We start from the raw sequence: 14380 nt of genomic DNA, 5'->3' as shown, positions 1-14380 counted from the left end.
AGGCTTCCTGCCTTGCCGCTTCTACGCTGAGTCCGAGAGGCCACCCGGGCAGGCCGGAGGCCGCGAAGGCCGCTGGGTTCCTCCTCGTCGCAGTCGTGTGACAGGCGGCGGTGGCAGGCTCTTCACCGCGGTGCCTCCTAACAGCGCGGGGCCTCGGCCCGCGGGACACGGAGGAACATTGCCTCCTTGCAGGGACGCGGGCGGCCGCGTCAGGCGACCCCACGCTCCCGCAGACTCCTGACGTCTGCGTCGCTTCCCTGCTTTCCCTCCTGGACGTGCTAAGCGACCTCCCCCCCGTTACGTCTCCCTTGTGCTTCCCTTTCCCAGGACGCCGGCAGTGTTTGCAGGGCCTCCCTCCCCGCCCGCTTCTTGCACTTTTGCTGGTATTGTTACTGGGCTTATGGTTAACTATCAGCATTATTTGTTCCCATTCCTCTGTCCCAGAGCATTTACCTTCTGTGCCTCCAATCCACTCAGGATTAGTACACCTGCATTTTGGTCTTTCCTGGCCCTACAGGAAATTTCTCCATCTCCTACTCTGCCATAATCCATCCATGGAAGCAACAGCCTGCCCCTCGAACCCAGCACAGCGCTCAGCCCTTTGAAAGTGCTTGGTGATTTGGCCTTTGGTCTGTCTTCGTGGGTGTTTAAGTGACAGCTTTTGATCCTATCTAATAGTCCCAAAGCAAACAGTACTGCCTCTGTTTGACTCTCTAGATGCCTGTGACCTTTGAGGATGTGGCAGTAAACTTCACTCAGGAGGAGTGGGAGCAGCTGGATGTGGCCCAGAGGACCCTGTACCAGGAAGTGATGCTGGAGATCTGTTGGCTCCTGGTTTCTCTGGGTGAGGTCTCTCCTCTCTGTCATGTGGAGACCTAAATTCTTTCCATCTCTGGCTCCAGGTCTGGGTGGTTAGGAGTCCTCGCTGTCACAGCTTCAGTTATTTTCTGGACTCACCTCTTGCTGCCTGATTACCTGTGTATCAAGAAGGAAACGTTGGTCAAAAATTGTTTGCCTTGGGGCCAGCAGGTGGCATGGTGGTTAAGGGCACTGGACTCCCATATGACCGACCGTAGTTCCAAGTCCCGAACCTAGCGGCTTCCTTTCTCACTTACTTTCTGTCTGTCTGTCTCTCTCTCTCTCTCTCTCACTCACTCTGTCCCTCTCTGGTCAAATTTAAATAAATAAATAAAAATATAAATAAATAAATTAGATAATAATAATAATAATAAAAAGTTTGCCTTTGGTCACAGCCAAAGGAGAGGAATGTGTTGGAAAGAAATGGTGTTTGGAGAACCCAAAGTCAGGATTTCTTTCTTTTTTTGAGAGCTTTTTGACATAGGATGTGTGTTCACGAAAGAGATACAGAGAAACAGTGAGAAATCATACACCACCTCCCAGGCAGGGGGATGGCTACGTCACAATCCCTTCTCTTCTAGTCTCTTGGGACTTTCGGGCATGCACACACACACTCCCAGAGTAAGTCTCAAGCTGCTGGGCCAGGGACTTGAACCGCGGTCAACCATGTGAGAGTCCAGTACCTTAATTATCATGCTACCCGCTGGCCCCCCAAAGGCAGGATTTCTTGCCAGGCCCTTGAAGGACCGATACAGGAAGTGAGAGGAAACATGATTCTACCCTTTCTTTTGAGTCTCCTGTATTGTCTTCTCTGTATGGGTCTTTGTTGTAGCGGCTTGTATTGCCCAGCTATTTTGTGGAAGGAAGAGGCCACCTAGTCCTTGCTCTCTGAGGCCTACACATTCCTCCTCCCTTCTTCTTTCTTTTTTTTTAATTTTTAAAAATTTTTTGGAGAGCTTTTTGCTATAGGGCGCATGTGATTGCCAGAAAGAAAGACAGAATGCGAGAAATCACCACCCAGGGAGGATGGCTATGCCGCAGTCCCTTCTCCTCCATTCTCCTTTTGGGATCTTGGGCATGCATGCACATGCGCCCAGTGTAGGCTTAAGCCACTAGGTCCGGGACTCGAACTGTGGTTGACTACATGGGAGCTCAGCAACATAGCCATTACGCCATCCACTGGTCTCCTTCTTTCTTTTTTATTTAATCACATTTTTTTTCCTTCTTTTTTTTACTATTCTTTTCCTGTTCACATTCCACTATTTTAATTCTTCTGGCATCTCCAACCTTAGCAAACAAGGAAACTAGGGTCATACAGTGATAACTTCATAAAGCTTAAGAAAACACACCTTCAAGACCAGCAGTTGGCATAATGGCTGTGTTGGTGGACTCCCATGTAGTCAACCACAGTTCAAGTCTGGACTTGGCGGCTTAAACTCACACTGGGCACATGTGCATGTGTGCCCAAGAGCCCAAGAGGAGAGTGGAGGAGAAGGGATTGCGGTGTGGCCATCCCCCCAGGGAGTGATTTTTCACTTTCTGTCTGTCTCTCTGTCAAGTGCACGCAAAAACCTCTCAAAAAAAAAAAGAAATACCCCTTCATTGTGAAATATTAATATTATTTATTGGATTTTTCTGTGGCAAAAGCACTTTAGTTTGTGAAATATTGTTACTTGTAGGTGATATTTGATTTCTGTGCAAATGTTTATGTGTAATCAGGTCACTGGGTGGGATTACCTAGCAATTTTAAATTTTTTAGTGATTCAGGAAATGCTGAAGTCTGGGGTCACCAAGTCTTCCCCTCACTTTGGACCCTGTTGCCTAAAGATTCCCACTGCCACTGCCCACTTGGTCTTGAGGCTCCTGGTCCCACCTGGATGATTGCTGCTCCTTCCTTAATGTAGTATTTCAGAGAGCTGGTCTCTGAAGTCCTCTCCCAGCTCTGCTGCTTATGAACCATGTGTTCCTTCTTTCCTATCAAAGTCCCATCTCTTGACACTGTAGTCAGATTGAGTATTTTCTCTTACTCCTCTTACAGTGGCAGTTAAGTTTCCAAGACAAGATTTTTAGGAAACATATTCAATGCATAGCACTCTTCTTGATTCAGGTCTTCAAGCAACTTCTCTCACAGAAGTCCTAGGATGCCACAGGACAACAGCAGTAGACCTCTCCTTCAGCCCTTTTTGAAATTACGGCTTTCTCTGTACTTTGAGTGCCAGTGTATATAACCTGCCTACCTCAGATTACTGATGATCATGGTGCCATTTTCCACATACAATGGGGGGTGCAGTCACCTGAGGAGTGTTTAAAACTTACTAATGCTCTGGCCTCATCTTCACAGGTCTTGTTTTAATGGTCTGCAGAGGCAACTGGGCAGTCCTAGTTGTTGCTAATTCATGAGAGACTGAGGCATTGTGACTTGAATTAATTAGAAAATACCTTTATGAAAGATGTCTCAACAGTGTTGAGACTATATAGGTGGAAATGAAAGGGAATTAGAGCTGTCTACACAGCCAGCTCCACTGTTTACAGTCTTCTTTGGGGTCTAATGGTGGCATTTTTGCAATTGGTTTCTAGGTCACACTTCAGCATTTTATTTATGTACAATAGATGATAGTAGCTTCATTTTGAAGTCTTGTCCTGTATGATGTTCCAGTCTGTAATGAGAGGTTTCTTTCTTCTCACCCAAACCTCTGTCCTCTTGTGCTCTCTTCACCGAGGCTATACTTTGTCCAAGTCAGAGCTGATCTATAAGTTGGAGCACAACCAGGGTTTATGGACAGTGAAGGAAGTCCTCTCCCATAGCTCTTGTCCAGGTAAATGTCAATAGCTGGGAAGGTAGAGTTACTGCAGGTCACAGACTATAGGGTGACTACCCCTCTGTATTTTGTCAGAATCTTCTTGTGGCCTCTCTAAGGTTTGAGATTCGTAGATCCTTTTAACCTGTTTTTCCCTTTGCCCTCCACCCCTCTCAGCCCCATCACACCTTTCACTGTTCCCGGGGCAATGTGTGGTATATTACCTAAGTTCAGGCTCTCAGCTCTGTTTGGACCTAAAAACTACCTTTATCAGGAAACCTTGGGGCAGGCAGGTGGTATGATTAAAGGAAGCCTGTGACCCTGGGAAACTGCATGATCTCGTTGTGTTTGTTTTTTTTTTTTTTTTTTTTTTTGAGGGCTGTAGGGCCCTGCTGTAGGGCGCGTGCGTTCAACAGAAAGACAGGGACAGAAAGTGAGAAATCACCCCCTAGTGGGGATGGCCACACCACAATCCCTTCTCCTCCATTTTCCTCTCAGGATCCTGGGCACGCACGCACATGCACCTGGCATGAGTTGAAGCCACCGGGTCTGGGACTCGAACTGTGGTTGACTATATGGGAATTCAGCGACATAGCCATTACGCCAACTGTTGGTCCCTCATTGTGCTTTTGTATATAAGTTTAGCTAAGTTAAATCTAGCTGTGGTAATAGGCACACTCCAGAATCTTTGGGGCTTAAAATATGAAAAATATTTTTCTCATAAAAGGATCTTGTGGGTTAGCAGGGAGCTCTGTATCACATGACTATTCATGACCTAGGTTTCTATGTCATCAGCACTAGTAGTTAAACATTCTCTGGTATCTGCCACTTGGCCTAGGGAAAACAAAAGAAGGAAGATGTCATACCTACTTTATACACATTTTTCTTTACATTCTACTAAGTCACATGGGGCCGGGAAATGTGGTTGAGCTATGCACCTGAGAAGAGCAAATGGTTTGAGGAATGTTTGCTTAGTACACTATTCACAGTTTGTTTCTGAAAGATTGTGTTAATAGTGATTTGTATGTCACGGGATTGTTGAAGATGTGACAGATTATGCATGAAACTTTCCTGCTATGCCTGACCCATAGCAAGTGGTCAGTAGAAGTAAGTTCTTAGCATTATTCACATCATGTTACTACTCCCAGTGAATGATAATGTTTCACATATCCTTCTGAACTGTGTGGAAACAAGGCCTTTCCTACCATACTCTGCATCCCACCCTTTCCCATCTGCTCCTTTCTCTGTTCTATATCTGGCTGGTGGGAGCACTGAGGCCATGATGTGTTGACTGGCACCACAATACAGTCATAATCTTTCTTTGGTGGGCCTTGTGGCTGCTCACCGAGTCTGTGGGTATGTCCTTTCTACTCCTCTTTAACCCCTTGGAGTCTATTCTAAACCATCTACCTTGTTCTCAATCTCATATCACCTCAAATTGTCATTTTGCCCATTTTTCCCACCTCACTAGTATCAGTGAATGATCCTGCCATCCAAACAGACTAAATAATTGAACACAACCTCAGATAGATCTTCAACAAATCCATCTCCATCAGTCTGTTCATGTAGACATTTACAAAAACTATCCATTTTATATCATGCATATCTCTTTTTTTTTTTTTTGGAGAGATTTTTGCTATAGGGTGCGTGCGCTCACCAGGCAGACAGAGACAGAAAGTGAGAAATCACCCCCCAGGGCGGATGGGAAATACTATGTGTGTTTGTTTTTTTTTTTTTTTTTTTTTTTTTTTGAGGGCTGTAGGGCCCTGCTGTAGGGCGCGTGCGTTCAACAGAAAGACAGGGACAGAAAGTGAGAAATCACCCCCTAGTGGGGATGGCCACACCACAATCCCTTCTCCTCCATTTTCCTCTCAGGATCCTGGGCACGCACGCACATGCACCTGGCATGAGTTGAAGCCACCGGGTCTGGGACTCGAACTGTGGTTGACTATATGGGAATTCAGCGACATAGCCATTACGCCAACTGTTGGTCCCTCATTGTGCTTTTGTATATAAGTTTAGCTAAGTTAAATCTAGCTGTGGTAATAGGCACACTCCAGAATCTTTGGGGCTTAAAATGTGAAAAATATTTTTCTCATAAAAGGATCTTGTGGGTTAGCAGGGAGCTCTGTATCACATGACTATTCATGACCTAGGTTTCTATGTCATCAGCACTAGTAGTTAAACATTCTCTGGTATCTGCCACTTGGCCTAGGGAAAACAAAAGAAGGAAGATGTCATACCTACTTTATACACATTTTTCTTTACATTCTACTAAGTCACATGGGGCCGGGAAATGTGGTTGAGCTATGCACCTGAGAAGAGCAAATGGTTTGAGGAATGTTTGCTTAGTACACTATTCACAGTTTGTTTCTGAAAGATTGTGTTAATAGTGATTTGTATGTCACGGGATTGTTGAAGATGTGACAGATTATGCATGAAACTTTCCTGCTATGCCTGACCCATAGCAAGTGGTCAGTAGAAGTAAGTTCTTAGCATTATTCACATCATGTTACTACTCCCAGTGAATGATAATGTTTCACATATCCTTCTGAACTGTGTGGAAACAAGGCCTTTCCTACCATACTCTGCATCCCACCCTTTCCCATCTGCTCCTTTCTCTGTTCTATATCTGGCTGGTGGGAGCACTGAGGCCATGATGTGTTGACTGGCACCACAATACAGTCATAATCTTTCTTTGGTGGGCCTTGTGGCTGCTCACCGAGTCTGTGGGTATGTCCTTTCTACTCCTCTTTAACCCCTTGGAGTCTATTCTAAACCATCTACCTTGTTCTCAATCTCATATCACCTCAAATTGTCATTTTGCCCATTTTTCCCACCTCACTAGTATCAGTGAATGATCCTGCCATCCAAACAGACTAAATAATTGAACACAACCTCAGATAGATCTTCAACAAATCCATCTCCATCAGTCTGTTCATGTAGACATTTACAAAAACTATCCATTTTATATCATGCATATCTCTTTTTTTTTTTTTTGGAGAGATTTTTGCTATAGGGTGCGTGCGCTCACCAGGCAGACAGAGACAGAAAGTGAGAAATCACCCCCCAGGGCGGATGGCCACGCTGCAGTCCCTTCTCCTCCATTCTCCTCTCGGGATCTTGGGCACACACGCACACGTGCCTGGTGTGAATTTTAAGCCACCGGGTCCGGGATATGAACTGTGGTCAACTACATGGGAGTCCAGCAACATAGCCATTATACCAACTACTGGTCCCAATCATGCATATCTCTTGAATCCACCCCCTCCATTGCCTATATCAGGCCTACCCTTTAGTCTAAGTTTGCCTTTTTAAAATTTTCTCATTTGCTATAGGGCACGTGTACTCGCCAGAGAGACAGAGAAAGTGAGAAATTACTCTTCCCAGTAGGGGATGGCTACGCCACAGACACTTCTCCTCTTGGGATTCTGGCTATGCATGCACACACACTCAGTGTGATTTTCAAGTCACCAGGTCCAGGACTTGAACCATGAAATCAGCTGCATCAGCCACCATACCACTGGCTGACTCAAAGTTCACTATTTTTTTTTTTTTAATTGTTAGAGGGTACAGGTGCTCGCTCAAGAGAAAAAGAGTGTGAGAGAGAAACCACCCCCCAGCGGGGCAGTCATGACATAATTCCTTTTCTTCCATATCTCCATCCTGTCAGGATTTGTGGCACACACACTTGTACCTTGTGTGTTTTTCAGGCTCTTGTGGCCAGGACTTGAACTATGATCAGCTGTATGAAATCTGGCTCTCTTAATCAATAGGCCAAGGAGCTGGCCCATAAATTCACATCTTTTGTCTTGATAACATACTCTTAGTTGTTCTCTCAACATCTCTGTGCCTTTTTTTTTTTTTTTTTTGGAGAGATTTTCACTGTAGGGCGCGTGCACTCGCCAGACAGACAGAGAGAGACATAGAGACAGAAAGTGAGAAATCACCCCCCAGGGGGGATGGTCACGCCGCAATCCCTTCTCCTCCATTCTCCTCTCGGGATCCTGGGCACGCACGCACACGCACCCGGCGTGAGTTTTAAGCCACCGGGTCCGGGACACGAACCGTGGTCGACTACGTGGGAGTCCAGCGACATAGCCAGTACGCTAACTGCTGGTTCCCAACATCTCTGTGCTTTTGATCTTCTCTGTCTCCTTCATCAGCTCCCACAGCCACTCAGACCTTGTTTCAAACACTGTCCGCTGATAATGTCAAAAAGAGTCTACATCCTTCTGTTGCTTGATCCTCAGCCCTTATACATTCATCTAAATGTATATATTAGTTTTTCTTCTTACCAGGGCAAGAGATCTTGCCCTGGACCATGGTCAATTCCTGCACCAGAGTCAATAGCATACCTTCATTTCTGCTTTATTCTCTGTAAAAATATGCTCAATTTCCTTGTGCCTGGGTAAAGCAAAACAAATTTTAAAATCCTCTCTAATGGCTTCACAGTTGCATTGACTACTTCCTCTGTATAATCGGTCTTTTTGGAGAAGTTGTCTAATTCTTGTAAGAGATATCTACACCTATATTCCATAGCTTTTATTTACTAGTGTTTTATGGATGGTATATGACTTATATGCTGTGTTGTGCAAAAATCTTAATAAGTCAACTTGATAAATTTTTGTACATATATAAACCCAATTTTGTCTGTATATAAACCTACCACCTACATCAATTCATAGGCTATATCAGCACCTTATCAGGGTCTTATGACCCCGGTAGCCTCCTCTACTAGCCCTTATTTAGACTATCATCATAGATTAGCTTTGACTGGTATTGAATTAAAAAATCGTATCTGACATATCTCTCTTCTTTTGGTCATTGTGTCTATGAGATTCTTTTCATGTGCATATATACAGCTGGTGTTGGTTCATTCTGAATAGCACCTTATTGTATGAAAAACCACCATTTGTTGGGACCAGCAGGTGGCGTAATGGCTACATCACTGGATTCCCACATGGTTGACTGCTGTTTGAGTCCTGGACCCAGAGGCTCGAGACTCCCACTGGGTGCATGTGCATGCATGCCCAGAATCCTGGAGAATGGAGGAGAAGGGATTGTAGTGTGGTCATCCCCCTCTTGTGAGGGCTACGCCCCACCCCGGGGGGATAGGCCTGATGTAGGCACTGGAAGGGGTGGATTCAGAGATTTCTGTCTCTTTGTCTCTCTCCGTCTCTCCAGTGAGCGCATACATCCTATAGCAAAAATCTCTTAAAAAAAGAAAACTAAAAAAAAAAAAAGAAAACTGCCATTTGTTTATCCATTTCTTTCTTGATGAGAAAGAATATTTTTTATAATTATTTTATTTTTTATTTATTCATTCATTTATTTTTTAATTTGACCAGAGAGAGATAGAGGGTGAGAGTGAGAGAGAGAGGAAGTGAGAAAGCAAGCCACCAGATTCAGGTCTTGAACCCTAGTCGGCCATGTGGGAGTGTCCAGCGCCTTAACCACCACGCCATCTGAAAGAATTATCTTTTATTTTAGGATATTATGAAGAGTTCTGTGGAGAATATTGTTCAGGTTTTCTGATGGATATAGCACTGATTTCAGTTAGGAATATACTCTGGTGTGTGTCCAGATCAGGTCGTAGAATAATGTATATTCAGATTTAATGGAAGCTGCTCAGCGTTCTGCAGAGAACTGCACAATTTCATGTTCCCACCATTAACAGATAAAAGCCTCCATTGCTCCACATCCTTTTCAGCACTTGCTTACACCATTCCTTTTAGTCTTTGAGGACCCATGGTGGAAGTCCCTCTCTACCACAACACTGAACTAATTTCTTGTAAGGTCACTGCATTCATCCTAATTTTCAAAGGCAACAGTGTCCATAATATAATCTATAATGGCCCATAGTTGCTGTCATTCATTTGGACTGCATTAGATACCCCTCTTCTTGGCTTCTAGTAGCACTTTCATATGTTCTTGCCTTGAGCAAACTCACCACACCTGTGCCATCAATACTCTGTCCACCGACCCTCAGTCTTAATTCTGAGTAGTGGTCACTATTCCAAAAACTCTGTTCCTTGTACCAACTTCCCCTTCTGGGTTTTTCTTTAAAAGATTCAAGAGAGGCCAGAAGGTGGTAGCATGGTTAAGATGCTGGATTCCCACATGACCAATTACTACTTGAGCCCCAGATACAGTGGCTTTAAAATCATACTGGGCATGATTTGCATGCACGTGTGCCAAAATCTCAAGAGGAGAGGACCAGCAGATGGCGTAATGATTACATTGCTGGACTTCCACATAGTCGTCCCAGACCCGGTGGCTTGAAACTCAGGCTGGGCACATGTGTGTGCATGCCCAAGATCTCGAGAGGAGAAGTGATTGTGGTGTGGCCATCCCCCTAGGGTTGATTTTTCACTTTCTGTCTCTCTAGCGAGCACATGCGGCCTATAGCAAAAGTCTCTCTAAAGAAAAAAAAAAAGAGAGAGAGAGAAATATCCTGAGAGAAGAATGAACGAAAAGGGATTATGATTTGCCATCAGCCCTGGGTAGGGGGTAATGTCTCACTTTCCCTCTCTCTGGTGAGCATATGTACCCTATGATAAAAACATGGGGTGAAAAAAGATTCAGGAGGGGGCCAGCAGGCGGCGTGATGGTTAAGGGCACTAGGTTTCCACATGGCTGACTGTGGTTCGAGGCCTGGACCTAGCGACTTGCTTTCTCTCTCTCTCTCTCTCTCTCACTCTGTCCCTCTCTGGCCAAATTAAAAAAAAAAAAAAAAAAAGGAAGTAAATAAATAAAGTTAAATAAAATAATTTTTAAAAAAAGATTCAGGAGTCTGAGGATCAAAAACAGAAATTTTGTGGGACCAGCAGTTAGTGTAATGGCTATGTTGCTGAACTGCCATGTAGTCAACCTCAGTTCGAGTCCTGGACCTGGTGACTTAAACTCACACCGGGCACATGTGCGTGCATGCCCAAGATCCTGAGAGGAGAATGGAGGAGAAAGGGATTGCAGCATCTCCATTCACTTTCTATCTCTCTGTCTCTCCCTGTCTTTCTGGCAAGCGCACGTGCCCTATAGCAAAAACCTCTCAAAAAAAAATTTTTTTGCAAGCATGAATTTTAGAGATTTTTAGATTATAACAGGTACAGTATTTTTAATTTTCTTTTTCTTACTGATATGATGGTTTTATTTATTCTGTGTTGTCATTACTAATAAGCCATTTGTCATTACTAAGAAGCCATTTTGTGTGTTGTGTTCTTTTCAGGTGACAACACAACACCCCAGAGTGCATTGCCTACTCCTCACCTGGTCTCACCTGAGGAAGTTTCACTCCAGGAACAATTGGCACAGGGAGCCTCAGGGAATGTTCCATTGCTACAAGCGAAGGACCTGGTTAGGCTGTATGAGGGAGAGCCGAGACTAGGGATAGATCACTCAAGGATAAAACTCCTTGGAAAAAAGAGCCTTGAACATGATGAGTTGGGGATGGATGATGGTAAGTATTCAAGGATTGTACACGTGGAAGTTTCCCCAGGAAATGCTTTCTATGAATGTGACTCACATGGAGCAGTTACAGATTCTTTAATTTATGAAGGAAAAAATCTCTATAAATGTGAGGAATGCGGGAAAGTATTCAGTAAGAATCATCTCCTTGCCCAACATGAACAGATTCATACCCAGGCGAAGCCATATGAATGCACAGAGTGTGGGAAAACCTTTAGCAAGAGCACACACCTCCTTCAGCATCACATAATCCACACTGGAGAGAAACCTTATGAGTGCATGGAATGTGGGAAGACCTTCAACCGCAGATCACACCTTACACGACACCAACGGATTCACACTGGAGAGAAACCTTATAAGTGCAGCGAATGTGGAAAGGCCTTCACCCACCGCTCCACTTTTGTGTTGCATAACAGGAGCCACACTGGAGAAAAACCTTTTGTGTGCAAAGAATGTGGCAAAGCTTTCCGTGATAGGCCAGGTTTCATTCGACACTACATTATCCATACTGGAGAGAAGCCCTATGAGTGCATTGAATGTGGGAAAGCCTTCAACCGTAAGTCGTACCTGATATGGCACCAACAGATTCACACTGGAGTAAAACCCTTTGAGTGTAATGAATGTGGGAAAGCCTTTTGTGAGAGTGCAGACCTCATTCAACACTATATTATCCATACTGGGGAGAAGCCCTATAAGTGCATGGAGTGTGGGAAGGCTTTCAACCGCAGATCTCACCTCAAGCAGCACCAGCGAATTCACACCGGGGAGAAACCTTATATGTGTAATGAATGTGGAAAGACCTTCACCCATTACTCCACTTTTGTCTTGCATAAAAGAGCTCACACAGGAGAAAAACCCTATGAATGCAAAGAATGTGGGAAAACCTTTAGTGATAGGGCAGACCTCATTCGACATTATAGCATCCACACTGGAGAGAAACCCTATGAGTGCATGGAGTGTGGAAAGGCCTTCAACCGCAGATCACACCTCACGAGGCATCAGCAGATTCACACTGGAGAGAAACCCTATGAATGCATTGAGTGTGGGAAAACCTTTTGCCGGAGTGCCAACCTCATTCGACACTCCATCATCCACACTGGAGAGAAACCTTTTGAGTGCAGTGTCTGTGGAAAGGCCTTTAATCGCAGCTCATCTCTCAGTCATCATCAAAGGATTCATATTGGAGGAAATTCCATCAGTGGAACAGATGTGGGGACACCTTTTTCAGATGGGCAAATTTCAGTAAACATGCAAGAACTTATATTAGAGAAAGACTTTTTTAATGTGGCCACTAAGAAAAATCTTTGGTCAAAGGACACATTGTAGTCATCATGTGGCCATTCATAGCAAAGAGAAACTCCATAAAATTGTATGTGTATGAGAAAACCTGTTGCCAATCATTTGTCATCTAAAGAATTATGTTAAAAATGGACACAACCTGGGACCAGCAGTTAGCATAATGGCTGTGTCGCTGAACTCCCATGTAGTCAACCACGGTTTGCGTCCCAGACCCGGTGGCTTGTATTTGCGTTGAGTGCGTGTGTGTGCGTGCCCAAGATCCTGAGAGAAGAATGGAGGAGAAGGGATTGTGGCGTGGCCATCCCCCCTAGGAGGTGATTTCTCACTTTTTGTCTCTCTGTCTCTCTCTGGCGAGCACACGCACCCTATACCAAAAACCTCTCAAAAAAAAAAAAATTGACACAACTGAGACTAGCAGTTGGCGTAATGGCTATATCGCTGGGCTTCCATGTAGTAGACCATGGTTTGAGTCCTGGACCCAGTGGCTTAAACTCACACCGGGCACGTGTGCATGATCCCGAGAGGAGAGTGGAGGAGAAGGGATTGTGGCATGGCCATCCCGCCTAGGGGGTGATTTCTCGCTTTCTGTCTCTCTGTCTGTCTCTGTCTTACGAGCACACTTGCCCTATAGCAAAAACCTCTAAAAAAAAGTCATTTAATTTTATTTATTCATTTATTTGTTTTCATTTGACCAGAGAAAGATACACACACAGAGAGAAAGCAAGTTACCAGGTCTGGCACTTGAACTATGGTCAGCCATGTGGGACTGTCCAACCACACGGTCCCTATATTTTGTTTTAAAAAATATTACCAATGACTTGCAAAGAGGGGGTCTTTGATTTATCCTCTTACAACAATACATGTGAGAACCTTGTGGCAACAATGACTAAGAATAATAATAGCTTGTATATTCTTAGCACTATTTACTAGGTTCTGTAGGCTTAGCCATTTTCATATCACTTCACATGAGATAGGTTGTAGTATTTTCTCATTTTACTTACTGGACTTTTCTCTCTTATTTGCTTATGACTTTTTTTTTTTTTTTTTTTTTTGAGATTTTTTCTATAGGGCATGTGCTCAACAGAGAGAGACAGAAAGCAAGAAATAAGCCCCCAGAACAGGACCAGTACTTGGCATAATGGCTATGTCGTTGACCTCCCATGTAGTCGACCACGGTTCGAGTCTCTGACCTGGTGGCTTAAAACTCATACCAGGTGCGTGCACATGCGTGCCCAAGATCCCAAGAGGAGAATGGAGCCGAAGGGATTGCGGCGTGGCCATCCCCCCTGAGGGGGTGATTTCTCGCTTTCTATCTCTCTGTCTCTGGCGAATACACATGCCCTATACCAAAAACCTCTCCCCCCCCAAAAAAATTATTTTGTTTAATTTTATTATTATTATTATTGTTATTATTAGTTTGACCAGAGAGAGAGAGAGAGGCAAAATGAGCAAACAAGCTGCCAGATCCAGGACCCAAACTGCAAGCAGCCATGCAGGAGTCTAGCACCCTTACCCACTGTGCCACTGGCTAGTCACTTGCTTATGATTTTTAAAGAAAGTTCCAGTTCTCAAACTTGAGCTAGGGACCTACCCTTAGGAGTTTTATTTTGTTTGTTAGAGGGTTTGTGCACTCGCAAGAGAGAAACAGATGGAGGAACATCCTACATGGGGAATGGTTACACCACAATCTCTTCTCCATCTATCTGTCCTTTGGGGATTTTGGACATGTGATGCGTACCTGCCTGGCGTGTTTCTCAAGCTGCCAACTCTGGGACTCTTAACCAGGCAGTCAACCAATGTGGGATCCAACTGTCTTTTTTTTTTTTTTAGAGGTTTTTTGCTATAGGGCATGTGCGCTCGCTAGACAGAGAGACAGACAGAGACAAAAAGTGAGAAATCACCCCCCAGGGGGGATGGCCATGCTGCAGTCCCTTCTCCTCCATTCTCCTCGGGATCCT

General features: G+C 44.4%; 1 protein-coding gene across 3 annotated transcripts in view; it reads left to right on the top strand.

Moving 5' to 3' along the window:
* LOC102469013 (zinc finger protein 805) overlaps positions 1 to 12498 on the top strand; it is an 86661-nt gene extending 74163 nt beyond the window's left edge. Inside the window, exons 1-2 of one of the 3 annotated variants that reach the window (XM_006172133.3) lie at positions 722 to 844; positions 10885 to 12492. In XM_006172133.3, the coding sequence (XP_006172195.3) occupies positions 811 to 844; positions 10885 to 12449 (1599 nt within the window). In that variant the 5' untranslated portion in view covers positions 722 to 810 and the 3' untranslated portion in view covers positions 12450 to 12492. Of the gene's footprint in view, positions 1 to 721; positions 845 to 10884 lie in introns of those variants that run through there. The other 2 variants (XM_027767601.1, XM_014583514.2) reach the window with 2 other exon arrangements.
* The last annotated feature ends 1882 nt before the right edge of the window (positions 12499 to 14380 follow it).

The sequence above is a fragment of the Tupaia chinensis genome, unplaced genomic scaffold, assembly GCF_000334495.1.
Source record: "Tupaia chinensis unplaced genomic scaffold, TupChi_1.0 Scaffold144336_1, whole genome shotgun sequence".
In the NCBI taxonomy this organism is placed as follows: domain Eukaryota; kingdom Metazoa; phylum Chordata; class Mammalia; order Scandentia; family Tupaiidae; genus Tupaia; species Tupaia belangeri.
The sequence above is the reverse complement of the archived record's forward strand: the minus strand, read 5'-3'. Positions and strand labels throughout refer to the sequence as shown.